The following is a 17,024-nucleotide window of genomic DNA, read 5'->3' on the forward strand; positions in this document are numbered from 1 at the left end:
AGAGGGATCAGGCTCGGGTTCAGGAGCCGGGCAGCTCAAGGAGCGAATGAGGGAGTTGATATCAGTTGAGGTTACGCACATCATACTAGACCAGACTCCTGTGATCTTTGGCACGGTCAAGGACGATATACTGGAGATCTTGGATGAGAGGCTGGGAGCCTTCCGTACCGAGATGATGGCATTGATGGGAGCGCGTACTTTGACATTTCGAGAGTTCAGGGCTTGCGGGGCACCAGATTATCATGGGGCTAGGGACCCCATCGGTAGCAGCATATGGTTGGCTGATGTTGCCAATGCATTCCGTACAAGCTGGTGTCCCGAGGGGGACAAGGTCAGACTCGCCTCCTGTCTTCTGAAGGACAGAGCGAGGGATTGGTGGGAGGAGATCGGTCATGCTTTGGGGGATGATGTTGCGTTGGACACGATGACACGGAGCGATTTCTCGGCCAGGTTCAGGGCGGAGTTTTCGCCGATTATTGAGGTCCAGCAGTTTGCACGGGAGTTTCAGGATTTGACGCAGACCACTGAGACTGTAGCGGAGATCACCACCAAGTTCAGGGAGAGGGCTCTTCTTGTACGGCAGTATGTCTCGGATGAGGAGATGAAGAAGGCCCGATACCATAAGATGTTGAGGGATGACATCAGGTAGTTTGTGAGCCGGTCCAGCTGCAAAACGTTGGAGGATATGATCGCGCGGGCTAAAGAGAGAGAAATTGATTTGGAGCAGATCCGGAAGAGGAAGCCGGATGAGTTTCAGGCAGCTACAGGCTCGGGCAAAAGGCCCAAGGGATCGGATTCGAGATCGAGGGATTATCAAGACCGCAGCCGGTGCGGGAAGTGTGGCAGGGCGCACAGGGGCGCGTGTAGGAGTGGTAGCGGTGGTGAGTCTGGCTGCTTCAAGTGTGGTCGGACTGGTCATTTTAGCAAGGATTGTACTGTTACCACCACACAGGGATCAGACTTGATATATTTTCACTGCAACCAGCGGGGTCACAAGAAGGCCCAATGCCCCATTTTGCTTCCGGAAGGACGGGTGATGGCACCTGCCCCTGCAACTTTGAGGATCACAGACGGCTGTCAGGGTCATGCAGAGGCGCCTGCGGTAGGAGGCAGGGCTTTTCAGATGAGCGCCTTGGAGACGCGAGTAGCACCGGACATTGCAGGTATGCGACTTCCGTTTTCAGTTCTCTTATTTATGCATGATTATATTGTTATGGTTCTGCATCATTATCGGTATGAGTATTTTATTTTTGTACGGATTGATTGTGATCGAGTTATATGCCATCTGCATACCTTGGATATTTGAATAGTAGTTAAGGGATGGGCTCTATTAGAGAAGGTTACTTAGGATGCAGTAACTGTAGCATGCCTGGGAGGGACTTGGTATGTCTCGCTAGTTCGGAGCTGTATAGTTTTAGAAATGGACTGGTTAGATCCCTAATTATGGTAAGCTTGGGATTCCTCAGCAGATTGATTATGGAATGGTAGCAAGGATTGGGATTTCTTTTCGATCATTGAGCAGCAAGGTGTAAGCAGGATCGAAGAGGGGGAGAATCCTCCGAGTGTACAAGGGTAAGAGCACGCAGATCCAGAATGAGTACACGATCTCTGAGAAGGAAAAGAAGTAGTACAACGTTTGATGGATTGAGGAGTTCAAGGTTGGGAGTTTGGGAAACTCCCCATCAGTTAGTGCATGTAATGGTGATAGTTAGTACGAGGTTGGGAATTCAGGTTGGAGGATCGCCTGTAGGACCCGAGTAGGCCTGAATGAAGATCTTGAGGACAGATAGCATGGATGCTTTCGTGGTAGTAGGCAGTGACAGAGGCAGCATGTAGAGCATGGTAGAGCGGCGGGAGAGCCGCAGCTTTCTCTAGCAGCGGTCTGTGGTGGAAGGTGTTATAAGACTACGGGGCAGCCGTAGCATTCACTAGCATTCAGAGATGGAAGGTGATGTAAGACTGCGGGTAAGCCATAGCATTCCATAGTAGCTTCATTAGCGGAGTTGGGGCGAGGGCCTTATCTCCTAGTGATCAAATAGGGATCAGGAATGGGTAGTGGATGAGAACAGTAGGGAGTTTGCCTGTAGAGCCCTAGGGAGGTGAGACCTTGGGAGAGGCCGCTCCAGGATGTAGTTGGGTGAGACCCGTGGGCGAGGCCCTTATGAGAGTAGCAGTATAGGGGAGACCTGAGAGCAGGGTTGCTCAGTAGTATGGTTGGGTGAGACCCATGGGCGAGGCCCATGATTTTTAGTAGCACAGGTGCGACCTGGTAGGGACCTTAGTGTTAAAATAGGGAGTCGAGGACCCCAGGGTTGTAGTGCCAGAATGGAAGAATAGATTGAGCAGTTATAGGTGGTCGAAGTTTCTTCGAAAGTCGCTGGGAGCGACTAGGAGTTGTGTTGGGGCTAGCGACTGGTGGGAGCCGGTAATCCAGATATTGATAGATTGGTAGGGACCAGGGTGGTCTCGGTTCATCCGGAAGGCAGATAAGGAATAGCAGAAATTTCCAGCCAGTAGCAGTGCTGGTAAGCAGTCTATGGTGGAATTCAGTTAGCTGATCCAGGGGTGCTCGGCACCAAGTTATGACAGAGAGAAGTATCAGTGGATACTGGCGGTAATGACCCGTACTGGAAGTAGCGGGGGTGATGGAGTTGGTGAAGGATAGGAGCTTCACAGTGACAAAGGAAATAGTTGGTTATGGAACGTTGCCCTGGAAAGGGCGGAAATCGCACAAGGAAAGAGGGGGTGAACCCCTATGGGTTCAGTTGCAGTACTCGGAGAGTACCAGAAGGATTGTCGGTTGATTAAGTTGTGTTTCCAGAATGTTCAGGGTCAGGGTTGACCCGAGATTATTGTCCGCAAGGATTAATGTCAGTCGGAATGACCGGGCGAAAGCCCAACGAAGGTAGGCAGCTGGTGTTGGATTAATAAGTAGAGCATTGGAAGCAGATCGCAGGCGGTTGGCCATAGTAAACTTCGAGGATGAAGTTTAGTTTAAGTGGGGGAGAGTTGTAACACCCAAAATCAGGAAGGCCAAGAAAGGAAAGGAAACCCTAAGTTAAAGGGCCGAGTCGTCGAGTCCAAGGAGGAACTCGGCGAGTCCAAGCGAGATCCGGGTCAAGGAGTAAGTGACCGACTCGGCGAGTCGGCTAAGGGGACACGGCGAGTCTGGTCTGAACAAGGAAAACTCTAAACCCGGGAGTTGTATCCTATATAAAGGGTGTTATATCCCTTCCTCGGCCTCCATATCATCCCAGAGAGCCTATAAACCCTAGATTTCGTGTGAGCTTCCATCATTTGAGAGAAATAGCTTTGGAGGAGGGAACCTTTGAAAGGAACTTGAAGATCAAGAGGTTTGCTTCAAAGGAGAGGTGTAGATCTGAGATCTACTTCAGTTTGTGTTCATCTTGGAGGTAATAAGCTGCTATCTTCCCTCCTTTGCATCTAGATCTATTTTTCTTATGAGATTTGGGGGTTTTATGGTTGCTTGAGACCCAATTCAGGTTTGGTGCCTAGATATGTGGTTGCCACTTCAGATTTAGTGTTGGGATGTTCCATTATGTCGTAAAGCATCAGATATTGAGTAGTTGGTGAAGCCCTTTTGTCCTAAAACCTAGCCCTAGTATGTTTTGAGCTTAGATCTCTTTAGTTATACATAAAGTTTGCAACTTTACGTAAGGATTGAGCTTTGGAAGTATGGATCTATAGTTTTGAGCTCCTGCATGGATCGAAAAGCAACTTAATGGATTCAGAACAGGAGTGACTCGGCGAGTCACATGGGTGGACTCGGCGAGTTGGTTGACGTTGCGCAGGAACTAGACGACTTGGAAGAACAACTCGGCGAGTCTGTTGAAGATTGCCTTGGACTCTGCGAGTTTGTTCTTGGACTCGGCGAGTCAAGTCGCGAAACCCCGAACCCTTCGATTTGAGACTCGGATCAGTGAGTTGAGTGGGGACTCAGCGAGTTGGACAGGTCAGGACTCGGAAATCGGTAGACTCGGTGAGTCAGGGGCTGACTCGGCGAGTCAAGTCGCGAATGGAAGGACTATGAGCGGGTGAACTCCGCGAGTCAGTAGGCAGACTCGGTGAGTAGGGTTGACCTGGAAGGTTGATCTTCACCAGGACTTTGACTTTGACCAGAGTTGACCTAGTTGACTTTCAGAGGACAGTTAGACTAAGTGTTGCATTGATATTGGTAGCTCGGGGAGCTAGTGGAGCAGGAGTTCGAAGAGTTGTCGATCAGCAGCTAGAGGGGTTATCAGCAAGTTCAGCAAGTGCAGGTGAGTTTCCCTTTGTGTGAATGGGTCTAGGGCCACAATGTCGGCGTATGTAGTTATGAGTAGAAGACGCGGGGGTTAGCCCTAGGCACACTATGCTAGTATGATATTCAGGACGAGGTCCAATGATTGCGTGCGAGTGCCCAAGGAATGGTTTATATGATAGTTTATACATGTTGTCTGTGTGATACATGTATGTGCCTGGTAGGGTGGTGAGTGTGGGCGAGGTCCCGTAGCTCACCAGTAGCAGAGTTTGGATGGTGTTCCACATCTCATTAGCAGCAGATCAGGGGTGAGGCCCAAGTTAAGGAAAGAGTGAGTGTGGGCTGGGCCCATATCTCACTATGAGTCGGAGCGTGGACGGGGTTCCATGACTCATCAGTAGCAGGACAAGGGCGAGGCCCAGGATAGGCGAGGCCTTAGGACATGATCTATTAGTATATGTTTAGCTTATGTGTTGTGATATGTTTATGTGCTATTATATGTTAGCGGGAGAGGCCCTGTGACAGGCGAGGCCTAAGTGAAGCAGATCTGTATCCGAGCGGGGCTCGAAGCCAGGCGAGGCCTGGAGTGGTGGGGCCGTTGTAGCAGGCGAGGCCCTAGGTAGGGGGTGAGGCCCAGAACTGCGGGCATGGCCCAGTATGTGTAGTATGTGGTTATGCATGGTATGTGGTAGATTGGGGAACTCGCTAAGCTTTGTGCTTACAATTTTCAGTTTTGGTTTCAGGTACTTCCGGTAGCGGAGGGAAGAGCTCGGGGTGATCGCATGGTACACACTATAGATTTGACAGCCTGGGATGTTTTACTCTGATAACTAACATATGTTTTGGAAATCAATACTCTGATTATGTTATGGATTGAAAATTATGTTTTAAGTAATGTTTTATAAAAGAAATTTTTAGTCTTGAATTTTGGGACGTTACAGTCGAGTTCTTCAATCTTCAAACTCGAGAACATATCCAACTCGCTAATTCATCTCCTAGACAAGACGAGTTTGTCGAGTAACAGAAAAGGTTGGGGAACCACGACCCAACTCGCCGAGTTGTATGAACAACTCGTCGAGTCCCTCATAGTCTAAATCGATTCAGTCGTTTCCAGTCGGGTTCAATGTTTCCAAACCATAGATCTGGTCTCCTAGGGTCAATATATCAATTAAAGTTACTTCATTTACGTTCATGCATGGGTTATTTAGCTCAATAAGCCTTGAAAGGTGGTTCACAAGTTGCATGGGACTCCCATGGCCATAAAGTTGGCACCTTTATGCAATTGAGTCCCTCAATGGCTCTTAATTTGAAGGTTCTTTCCACAGGGGATATCCAAATCCCAAAAGCAACCATTATTGAACCAAAACATAGAGAAAAAGCCCTAAAACTAGATCTAAACACTCAATAAGCAAGGTAAGAGCTTTATGCCTCGGGTGAACCAGTAATGAAGCTCTACTTCTGGATCCAAAGCTTCTTCCTTCAAGCAAGCACTTCTAGCTTCCACTCCTTCAAGGAAATACCAAAGAGTCACTCTCTTTTCACTCACACACACTCAAAAGTCTCATTATCACGAATTAGGGTTTTGCTGGACTGAGGGAGGCGATGAGGGAGGCCACAATAAAGTGTTAAGGTGCTTAAATAGGGTGCAAACCCTGAAAATTAAGGTTTCACTCTGGCAGCCCTACTCATCGAGTTGAGGCTTCTCAACTTATCGAGTAGACTTCAAGTCCCGCGTCCAAACTCCGTTTCTACTCGACGAGTTTGGGGCCTCCAACTCGTCGAGTCCCTTTGCAAAAATGTATGATTTAATTTAAAATACATACCAGGATATGGGCGTTACACCTACCAAGGACCACCCACTTAGCTTCCAAGCCGCCACATGGCAGCACAAGGACTACCCACACACCTACCAAGGGACACATGGCACAATCTTGGAGCAACACGTGGACGTGAATAGTTCTGGAATCCCTCTTATAAATATCAAGCCACTCTTCCTTGTTTTGTTGCTAATTTCGATCAAATTTAGAAGTGTTATGCGAGTTAAAATAGGTGGACATGTTTTGGATTGGATTGTCAATCCTAACACGGTGAATCTCTCTTATGTTATCCCATTTAATACTGCAACTTGGGTCTTTTGTTCCTAAAACTACCCCAAACTCTTGGTGTTGCAATTTGGCACCTGTAACACCCAATTCTTGTAGGTTTTATTATTTTTCTTAAATTTTGATTTCAAGAATTTTGACATACGTTGAGTGTAGGATAGTCCCTTATGTTGATCGTATGTGGGAAGTTGGATGCATGGACTTAATGACCTGCGTTGAGCGTAGGAAAAGCTAAGTTTAGCGTAGGTGTGCTAGACAAAAACCTTAACCCTAAGGGTTGTGAGCCCTATTTAAAGGCTCTAACTCCTTGAGGTCATCTTCATGCTCAGCCTCCACCCTCTTAAGTAGCCACCCCAAAACCCTAGCTATATTGTGAGAGTTTTGAGATCTTAGAGTGTTTTATGTGCATCTTTGAAGGAAGAGATTCATTGGAGAAGCACTTGGGAGCTCCAAGCTTTGTAGATCTAGAATTTGCACCCCATAATCCTCATCTGGATGGTATAAAGTTTCTATCTTGATGATCTTTCATGTTGGATCTAGTTACTCTTGAGATTTCTATGCTTTTGTACCCATAACGTTGGTCTATTTGAATGAGAACTTAGCCACTCTCATTCATCCATGCATGAGTACTTGAGCAATAGATATATTTATGGACTTAAGGTTTAGTTTTGTGCTCTTTGCAAGCATGCAAATGGATAAAGTCGGATACTTTATCCACCAAGACATTCATTTATAGCAGATCTGAAAGTTTGGGGGGCTGACCTTCTGTTTTAAGAACTTAATGAAAATTTGGACATCAGGTAGCTATGCTAAGCGTAGCTCCAAAATTTCCCATTTTTCCGCCTTGAGCTCTACACTGAGCGTAGGTTAACTGGAGGTTGACCGTTGACTTTTAACCAAATTTGACTTTAGGGTAACTAGTGGATATTAGGTTGTGGTTTAAATATCTTGTCCCTGATTGTTGAATAGGTGACATGTAGTACTCGACTTGGATTTACGAGAGTTGTGATGTCGTTTGCTAGTCTGCAAGGTGAGTTTTCTCATTATACTTTGTACTACAGTATGTGTCCTTGTGTCTAGGATGTTGTTATGCTGTAGTGCAGTTGGGTTGAGGCGGTATGGCTTTGTGTTGTAGGCCAACAAACCCGGGGGCAATCTAACCTTTATGTTATTTGCCCGGGGGCAATCCAGTCTTTGTGTTGTGGGGCCAAGGGCAATCCAGTCTTTGTGTTTTGTGCTCGGGGGCAATCTAGTTTTATGTTGTGGGCCCGGTATGCATGTATTGTATGTGTATTGTTTTGTGGAGTATTTTGGGGGAACTCACTAATTTTTGGCTTATAATTGTAGATTTCAATGTTTTCAGGTACTTCTGATGATCAGGGCAATACGAATGCCTGATCGTATACATCCTCTAGCTGATTTATGTCTTGAGAGATTATTTTTGATATTCGGATTTTTATGGATTTGTTTTGAAGACAATGTTGTTTATCTTATGTTTTTATGGAAAACGTCTTTTTAAAATTTAAAAAAAAAATTGTCATGATTTCGGGGATGTTACACACCTGATGGGAAGCTCACCGTGGATGTGATTTGAGTGGATTTTGATCAGGTAAACTCATGCCCTCCTTGTGAAAAGTTCATTTGGTTGAAAGAAGCTCATATCAAAGTAAATACATTTGTTTGGCGTGAAACATGGGGAGGATTCCTTCGTCCACAACACTTGCGCATGGAGGAGTAAATATTGTATATATGACCAATAATGTATGTAATACATGTGAAGAAGACTCATATAACATACTAGTCGACTGTATTTAGTGAATAGTATATTGGGAAAGGTCTTAAGTTTGTTGCCAACTGGGGTAACTGCATGAAGAAAAGGATAATCATGTAATTTATCTGCTTCAGAGCAATCTGGTTGATCTGAAAGATGAGAAACAAACGTTTCTCAAAAGTTATTGCATCCCACATGAGATCGTGTTAAACAACACAAAGGTGAATGTTTTTATGGTTTAAGTATCGGGGAAGTAACAGGGTGATGTTTGGACTTTGGAGTTCATATTCATTTCATTGTATGTAATATAGGTACTTTACTTTTTCTGCCCCTCCTAGCTTTTGTTATGTTGAGCTCTTTATATATATTATTCATGATTTCCAAAAAATAATTATTAGATATATAGATTTATTATAGTTATTACTTATATAAATATTAATATGTTGTTGAATTTAATAAAATAAAATAAAATAAAATAAAAACTTATAAAATGACATGTGGAAAAAATTTTAATTAGCACAAAATGATGTATGACAAAATAAATGAGAATGTGATATGTAACAAAGATTTTTTTTTTTTTATTTATTTATTAAAGTAGATCAAGAACTAATGTATAAATGTATGATTAGATTCTAACAATTGAATTAAAATATTAAATAGTAAGGATTGTGATTGTAATTTAAACAGAAAACATTAATTAGTTTTCTAAAATTAAACCATCTTAAGGGTGTTTAAATTATGAAATATGAGATATTTTTAGGATACCAATCAAAGGAGAAGGGCACCACCAATCATTATATAGTATTTACTCTTACCATTTTAAAAGTAAGAATTATACATATTCGTACATCATTTACATTGTAAAGATGAAGTAGATCGGACCAATGTTTTAAAAACCGTTTTTTTAGTTGAACCGGTATGATGACCGGTTCCCGGTTTAACCGGTTCGACCGCCGAGTGAACCAGTTTCTATATTTTTCATGTTTTTTTTTCTATTTTCCTACACATACATACATATAGAAAATATGAATTTTATGTTTACAAGTTTAAACATTAAAAATACACATAAAAATAAGTTGTAGATGAATCCAAATACAATAAAATAACACATAACCATAAGTTTTAGTGTTTTACATCAATCCGTATACGTTATAAAGAAAATAAAGTATAATACCGAAACGAAATATAGTTTTTGATGAATACAAACACATCAAAAGAATTTATAACATTTATCAAATGTTTTTATTTAAAGAAAAATAAATAGATTTGAAAAAAATCGTCAAAGTTTATTATGTAAATGTTTCTTTTTCATGTGTTTTTATTCGGTTCAACCGGTTTATTTTGACCGGTTCAACCGGTTTTTTCTAAAAACCGGTCGGTTCAATCCGGTTCAGAAATCAATGTAAAACCGGTGATAGTTAAACCGCTCTCTTTTCCGGTTCCCGGTTCGACCGGCCGGTTCAAACCGGTTTTTAAAACATTGGATCGGACATTGTAAGTTTGTAACCGAAAATAATATACAATTTTTGAAAAAAGAATGAAACATTCTAAAAGTATACTTTAAAAAAATCGATTTGCAAGTCCTAAATCTTTTTGAAAAAGAATAAAGAATAAAATCGATCATAAAAAAAAGAAAAAAGAAAAAAGAAAAAGAAATGACTTGGAAAAGAAAGTCCGTGTTTGTTGTTTTGCAAATTGTTCACTATGCTCATGCAAATCCATAAAATATCATTGGACTCTGTTTACTTTAACTTGTGGCCCACTAACCTCAATCTTCATCTCTATTTTCATTTTTCACCGATTAGGCTTTTCAATTTGGAAAGGAAAAAAAAAACGATTTATCAATGTAACTTGTAAGAAGATCTCCCATTTCACTTTTCACTTTTTTGAATAAGAAAAAGTAACTATCTATTGTGTTAACTTGCAAGAAGACACAGCGATCTGATTTTGTTTTCAGACTGCCACCATCGTCGTATTGGACCTTTTGGGCTTTGGGCCCAGTTGCTGTTAAAAACTACCACAGAATGCACTGTCAATTAAATAGTGGACCCATCAATTTTGTCTAGATCCGCTCCAATTTGGACTCAACTTTGGACCGCTATATTAGAAGAACCAAATTCAATATATGTCCGGATTGCTTTTAATTCAGATTTATAGAATTCTTAGAATTTTATATCATTTGAAGTTTCAAAAAAAAAAAAAAAAAAAAAAAAAAACTTCATTGGGTTTTGGTTTTTAACACGACCAAATCACAACGGGAAAAACCAAGTTGTTATTGAAGGGAAATAAGGGCATCATATCATATCATTCATTCACAGAAAACAAAACCACGAGCAGCAGCAGCAACAGCCCTATCCCACACTTCTTTTATTCTCCACTCTCAATTCCTACCACATTCAAGCATCAACAGTCTCGCCACCGTCTGCCGCCGCAAGTATCAGCTCCGGCTGGCTGCTTCCAACGTAAGATCCATCGAGAGCGTTAGGAAGTCCCAATGCCTTCAACGCCAAATGTGCAGCTTTCTGCCCTGAAATCATCATGGCCCCAAACGTTGGCCCCTGCATTAATTTCATCAAACATGTTAAGGACATGAAGAATGAAGATTGAACCAAAGGATTGATTTAGAAAGAATTTGAATATAGTACCATTCTTGGAGATCCATCAATCTCTGCAACTTCCATCCCTGTGACGATCATACCAGGAACGATCTCTCTCGTAAGCCTCACGATCGCGTCTTCCGCTGTGTTCATGTCAAGCGCCTTCATCCCTGGAACGCTCTCGATCATCCCTACGCTTCTAAGCCTCTTGACTCCGGTGGCACCCATCGGACCATCATGCCCACATGAGCTCACAACCACCTTAGCTTCCATCACATTAGGGTCCATACACGACTGTGTGTCGTGGTTCATCGCCACTAGAGCCCAGTTGGTCACCACGCCACCGACTCTTCCTCCTTTGATGATCAAATCCTCGGCTGCCACCGCGTTGAAGAGCTTCACATTTGGTCGGGCCAACAGCTTGCTCATGATGGTGGAGGTGAATAGAGCAGCGTGTTTGATCACGACGTAGTGTTCTGTCTCGTCATACTCGATTTCGAGTTCGTCGAGGAAGAGGTGTGCCGGCTTCCGGACAATCATGGCGGAGAAGAGTTGTCCCCCCAGCCATGCACCACCGCCGGGGCTCACAGATTGCTCAATAATCGCTACCTGAACAAAAATAACGAGTCTGATTATGAAATTGCTATCAATTTCAAAGCAATTTTTAACCTACTTGCTAAAAACATCAGGGTCTGGTCTGATTATCAACTTTAGAAGTACAATTACATAAAACAAATGTTCTACAAAAAAATTACCTGAACATCTGGGTTCTTACTGAGCTCATAAGCGCAAGAGAGACCAGCGGATCCAGCACCGACGATGACGACATCAGTGTCAGCGTAGGTAATCATATCAGTCATGTACCTTCTGGTCATTTCACGAGACACAATCGATTCCTTAATCGGTTGAAAAGTGAAGGAGTTAAGATCGTAAGGCGTAGAAGCTGCAGAGATGGTGATCGACATTTTGTTTTGTGTGGATTTGAGTGGTTGGAGACGAATTGGGGAAGAAATCTGAACTCCATGGAAGGAGGATTGTTCCAAGAAGCTGGTCTTTGCCTTGGTGGAGATGGATGTTGTAAAGGTGGTAGCCATGGCCGCCATTGATGATCTAAAAAACGATGAGAGAAAAGGGTGGTGGAGTGGTGAGCAGTGGAAGATGAACGGAGGAATATTAGAGACGGCTGTGCGGATTTATAGTGACGGAAATTAAAATATCGCGACGGGAGGGAAGGATATGGTGTGAAAGGTGTAGAATCGGTACGATGCTCGTTACCACTACTTTTTGGATTTTTATTAATAAATGTTTTTTTTATTAAGAGTTAGTAGGGTAGTTTACGAAATTAATAAATGTTTTTTTAATACTTTTTAGATATTTTATTTAGAAGAGATATTTTTTTTCATATTGTCAATGTCCATTGTCCAATATCCAGGTTTAAATTCCAAAAATCTGAATCCAAAGCAAAAAAACTCAGTTGATTGCCATTTGGTGTTTAATCCATATTTGATAACAAATTAAAATTTTTGTTTGAGTTTTAAGTTATTTATTTTTGAATCTAATCAACAGTCGAAACACACATATATCATATCTAGATTAGTAGATTCCTTAACTTAGTAGTGTAAAACGTAATTTGTATATTAAGTCAACTAGGTGTGAAATCCCGTGTATTACACGGTTTAGAAAAAAAAAATTAATATAAAATTATAAGCAGTATATATTTTTTAAAATAATAAGTTTATATAAATACAAAAAATATAATAAATAAAACAAATAATTTAATATATAATATAAAATATTTGAAAGATTGTAGAGCATTTATTATGAAATTTAATAGATTGGTCTACTTTACATATATAAATTTCATTAAAATATAGATTTTGAATTTAAGAAAATAAAAAATAAAAGAAAATGAAAATGGAAAAAAAATAATTCAAAAAGCTTTTAAAAAATTAAATGTAACAAAATGAATAAAAACATGATATTTGACAAAATTGATTTTCATTTATTAAGTTAGATTACTTTATTTAGGACTTACGGTTTAAATTTTAATATATTAAACTTTGTTATTTTGTTAATGTTAATCGGAGTCGTTCTATACTCTATACTCTATACCATGTTATTTTTACATTAAAATATGAGTTATCTTTATTAAAATCTTGTTAAATTATTAAAAACATTTATAGTTCATGCAATTGAATTTAGAAAATAATGGAAAATGTAAAGATGAAATAGCATAAGAGGAAAAAAAAATGTCCTTGACCGGCAAGCATGTGTAATGTACTTACATTTCACCAATAGAGTAACAAAAAGCGTACCAACACAGGCAAATAGGCAATAGGTGTTCGAAATTTTATACTTACGATCCTAAGTGTCATTTTAATAAATTATTAGATAGAAACTAAAAATCGAACTAATTTAAAGAACTTTAAGTGGTTCTCATAAAAAAAAATTATAAACAAGATAATTAAATCTTATAACAATTTTAAAAGATATAATAATGATTACTTTGCAAAAGAAAAGCAAGATAGCAATAACGATAAGAGGCATTCTTATGTCGGTTGCGATGATTATTTGGTTAATTTCAAAGGCTAACATAATATTGTGACAATCATTCCACAGATAGACCAACACTATCACTATACCTAATGGCAATAGTGAAACCCAAATATAATAAACCATATCCATATCCATATCCATATCCTACTAAAGTTCACAATATACTACTCGCAGTCGTAGACGACAGACACATTTGACGCTTAAAAACCATGAATCTTGATATGATCTTTCTTCACTATTCCAGCCTGTCCACAACAAACAACATTTTCCATAAGCCCAAATAACAATCAATTGATTATATCTCATAATTGTCTTAATTTGAGTAACAAACTGTAGCGCATAAAAGTGTCACTTAAACAGTTAAACTGCACAAACATGTGAAGATCACTAGCATATTTAACATAATTAATAATGATAAATGATCAAAACCGGTGTCCAATCAACATCTTAAATGGCCAACACACAATTTGTTTATCAATTTTGCTACTAAACTACTTTAACCAATACCATTATACTTTGTTAAACGTACAAAAACAAAAAACACTTTTTCCAGATTACGTGATTTTGATATCAGTGCAAAATACATAAAAAAAAAAAAATGCTTCACTATGTTATTTATTTAGCCACCCAATTTTTACAAAGATGGTTGTGATATCAAAAACCAGCCAATTAACTATTTTATTCAAAAAGGAATATTATAATAAGTTTAATGGTAACTCCAGAAATGCTAAAATTGTCACCTGAGTAAGAAAGCTAGAGACGTTCTTCCGCTGATCACCTTGGAGCTGAATGACCTTCAAAAACAACATTAAAATTATCAAAAAAGAAGGAAAAATAACAGCTAATACCAAACATATACTAGTATTTATAATACTACAAGAGAATGAATTAATAGACACCTGGCCTAACTCAGGGTCCTGAACAACAGTGCCATTGCAGCAGAACTCCTTTTTGAGGTCCTTTAAAATCTTGTTGTAACTAAAATCCTTTTTAAGTCCCTGAACAGTTGTCAAGCTTTTCCTACCATTTCTCTGCTGAACACGAATGTGCACATACTCTTTTGACCCAGCACCAGAATCCTCAGCATTTGCTTCAGCAAAAGGGTCTGTATAACCAAGATTACATTTTTATGCTTCTTATGTTACAAAAATTTCTTTCTTCAATCAGTTTATTAGTATATGATATGAACATCCAAAGTACTTACCAAAGGCACTAGGAATCTGGATGTCGAGGTCAGACATGAAACTTTGCTGATAAAGTGAAAAAGTCAACCCAAGGTTTTATTGACAAAATCGATGCACGGATCTGGATCAAAAAACAAAACAATTATCAAGATGATGGTCCAATTATTTAAATTAAGCAATTTCGGAGGTTGTAAATAGTAATACTTGGTACAATTTTAGCAAATTGTTAACCATGATTCATTTTTAGCTAAATTTTAACTATTTGACAGAAAAATATGACCCACAATTAGCCGTTTTATCATAAAAATGGGTTAAATTGCCAGCGAGCTAAAGAACACAAACGCATTAAGGGGTGGCTGAAGTTGCAATGATCAAAACCATGTTTGGGAAATTATTATTATGATTCTGATGTGCTGATTGTTTAGGATAAACTAATAAATTTGGAGACTCTAAGTAAGAGATTGCAAATCAAACTATAGTTTACTTTAATCAATCGATTATCTGAATTTTCGATTCATAATAATCCTTTTGAGATCGTTCGCTAAACGTATTAATATTTAATAAAGAACATCGCACAAACTCTCATATATACGTCAAATCCAAGAACCAGCATGACAATTTTACCCGAAATAAACCCTAAACGAAAACTAACTATGAATAAAACAGTAACGAATACAAAATCTCGAGACAAATGGAATCATAGAACGGCAGAAAGTACAATTGAAAGATCGATCAATCATACGACTTGGGATAAACCCAGATGGAATTGTTGAAAATGCTACGGATTTTAGGCGGTTGTATGTTCTAATCATAGAAAATAAGATCAAACAGCCATAATCATATCTGTTATAATAAATACTATGACGATGGTGAAGAGAATCAATCAAAGATGGTGAGAAGAAGTACCTGATCCGACGATTAGGGTCTGTAGAAAGAGGATAGAAGAACCCTAAAAAGAGCGGACAAATCCGAGCAAACGATTAAAAGTCGATTCTATCACAAGATTCCACGATCGAAGCAGAGGTACCTCTGACTCTAATCAATATAAAAAGACTTGTAACTGGATCGGGTTGGGCCATTTTTTATGGGCCAATTTGGTGGGTATAAAAATTCGATTGCGAATGAATATGTAAGAACGGTTCGGGAAAATAGAGACCAAACCAGCTAATGTGTAAATCTTTTTTTCCAAAAGACTGTGCTAAACACGACCCATGATAATAATTTAAGTATTTTTATATGATTGTTTAAAATATATTGTGCTAATAACCGAAAACATAAAAATACAATGCTATAAATAGATGAATTTTCAAGATATAATGCATGAACAAGAAAAAGAGAACGAAAGTACATTGTGATAATGAACAAAAAGATGAAAGTCCATTATGATTATGATTGTATGATTTTTCTCCTTATCGACAACCAATCAAGGACTATTGGAGTATTGGGATTAATCATGAAATACATCTTCGATTTCTAAATTAAAGGTTTTAGACACTTGTTTCTTGATTTCCCATTGATCTTTATTTTTATGTCCGATTGTCCGGTATGTTTTGGTTTGAAAAGACTTATAAACTTAAGCATGAATTAAAAGGATTTGGGACTTTAAAAATATTTTCTAGAAATTTGTGATATTATGTAAAATATTATGAAGATATATTCACCATTTTCTCAATGGCTACAAAAATTCCCTGTTCGGATAATCAAATTTCAAACAATCTTGATGTCTTGTCCATCGTTCTAAACAAGGTCTTAGTAACAGAAACTTGTTAATTAATTGGAAAATACGCCTCCTGTCAAGAACCATGTGAAAAAAAAAATATTTGGTTGATTTATAATTATACAAGCTATAATACCAATTTTATTTATTGCAAACTTGGTATGCGTACACAAGCGCACAAACACACACACACTCACCCTCACCCTCACCCTATCACAACTACCATTTTCTTAACATGAAAATCGATAGGAAAATACACATCTAAGCACGTTTTCTAATTTTTTAAAACTAAAAGTGAAAAATGAATAAGTTTTAACTAAATGCGTTTTTTAAATTTTCCAATGAAAACTGAAAACAAAAACGAAAACGAAAAACGAAAAACAAAGAACAAAAAATGAAAATTGTTTTCTATAACGAAATGCAAACCTAAGCAATTCTAAAAGGCTAAGGAACACCATTTTCGATTAATGTGAATCTAATCAATTTCTGACAGCAAAATGAAATTCAACAAAATATAACATTGTCATGACAAATATCGTCAATTAAATTGTTAAAATACATTCCGACCATATTATTATCATGTTTTCAATTTCTCTATGAATCATTTTATGTATATAATTATTGGATATTGCACTTCATTTTCGGATTGCACACAAAGTGGTGGTACAGATTAATGTTAGGGTTGTTTGGTAACCATCTTAATGGTTCCATTAAGAAGAAACCACTTAATCATTCAACATTAAGAGTGTTTTGTAACACCAAATTTTTATCTATGGCCGATTAGAAGGCTTTGAATGGTTTATTAAACCACACATCAGTCCCATCATCTTCTTTCC

At 39.0% G+C, this 17,024-nt stretch overlaps 2 protein-coding genes across 2 annotated transcripts; both read right to left on the reverse strand.

The window, feature by feature from the left end:
- Positions 1 to 10,383: 10,383 nt before the first annotated feature.
- LOC145051948 (thiamine thiazole synthase, chloroplastic-like) lies at positions 10,384 to 11,910 on the reverse strand. The gene is made up of 3 exons (XM_078999773.1): positions 11,487 to 11,910; positions 10,780 to 11,340; positions 10,384 to 10,692 (listed from the first exon to the last, which is right to left on the reverse strand). The coding sequence occupies exons 1-3, from the start codon at positions 11,832 to 11,834 to the stop codon at positions 10,531 to 10,533; spliced, it is 1,071 nt and encodes a 356-aa protein (XP_078855899.1). The 5' UTR covers positions 11,835 to 11,910; the 3' UTR covers positions 10,384 to 10,530.
- A 1,352-nt stretch (positions 11,911 to 13,262) lies between these two features.
- On the reverse strand, positions 13,263 to 15,505 carry LOC145051949 (protein translation factor SUI1 homolog). Its single transcript, XM_078999774.1, has 5 exons — positions 15,378 to 15,505; positions 14,492 to 14,592; positions 14,187 to 14,392; positions 14,028 to 14,081; positions 13,263 to 13,532 (listed from the first exon to the last, which is right to left on the reverse strand). The coding sequence occupies exons 2-5, from the start codon at positions 14,526 to 14,528 to the stop codon at positions 13,488 to 13,490; spliced, it is 342 nt and encodes a 113-aa protein (XP_078855900.1). The 5' UTR covers positions 14,529 to 14,592; positions 15,378 to 15,505; the 3' UTR covers positions 13,263 to 13,487.
- Positions 15,506 to 17,024: the final 1,519 nt, after the last annotated feature.

Source organism: Lactuca serriola, chromosome 5 (assembly GCF_051521515.1).
Source record: "Lactuca serriola cultivar US96UC23 chromosome 5, Lser_US96UC23_V15, whole genome shotgun sequence".
Taxonomy (NCBI): Eukaryota; Viridiplantae; Streptophyta; class Magnoliopsida; order Asterales; family Asteraceae; genus Lactuca; species Lactuca serriola.

Bases quoted from the DNA above. Each gene is read 5' to 3' on its own strand.
- LOC145051948 (XM_078999773.1), bottom strand. From the start codon at position 11,834: ATGGCGGCCATGGCTACCACCTTTACAACATCCATCTCCACCAAGGCA. The intron at 11,341-11,486 runs GTAATTTTTTTG...ATTTTTGTTCAG, and splicing joins GTAAGAACCCAGATGTTCAG to GTAGCGATTATTGAGCAATC. The intron at 10,693-10,779 runs GTACTATATTCA...AAATTAATGCAG, and splicing joins TTGATGGATCTCCAAGAATG to GGGCCAACGTTTGGGGCCAT.
- LOC145051949 (XM_078999774.1), bottom strand. From the start codon at position 14,528: ATGTCTGACCTCGACATCCAGATTCCTAGTGCCTTTG. The intron at 14,082-14,186 runs GTGTCTATTAAT...TTGTTTTTGAAG, and splicing joins AGGACCCTGAGTTAGGCCAG to GTCATTCAGCTCCAAGGTGA. The intron at 13,533-14,027 runs GTGACAATTTTA...TGTTGTGGACAG, and splicing joins TCTCTAGCTTTCTTACTCAG to GCTGGAATAGTGAAGAAAGA.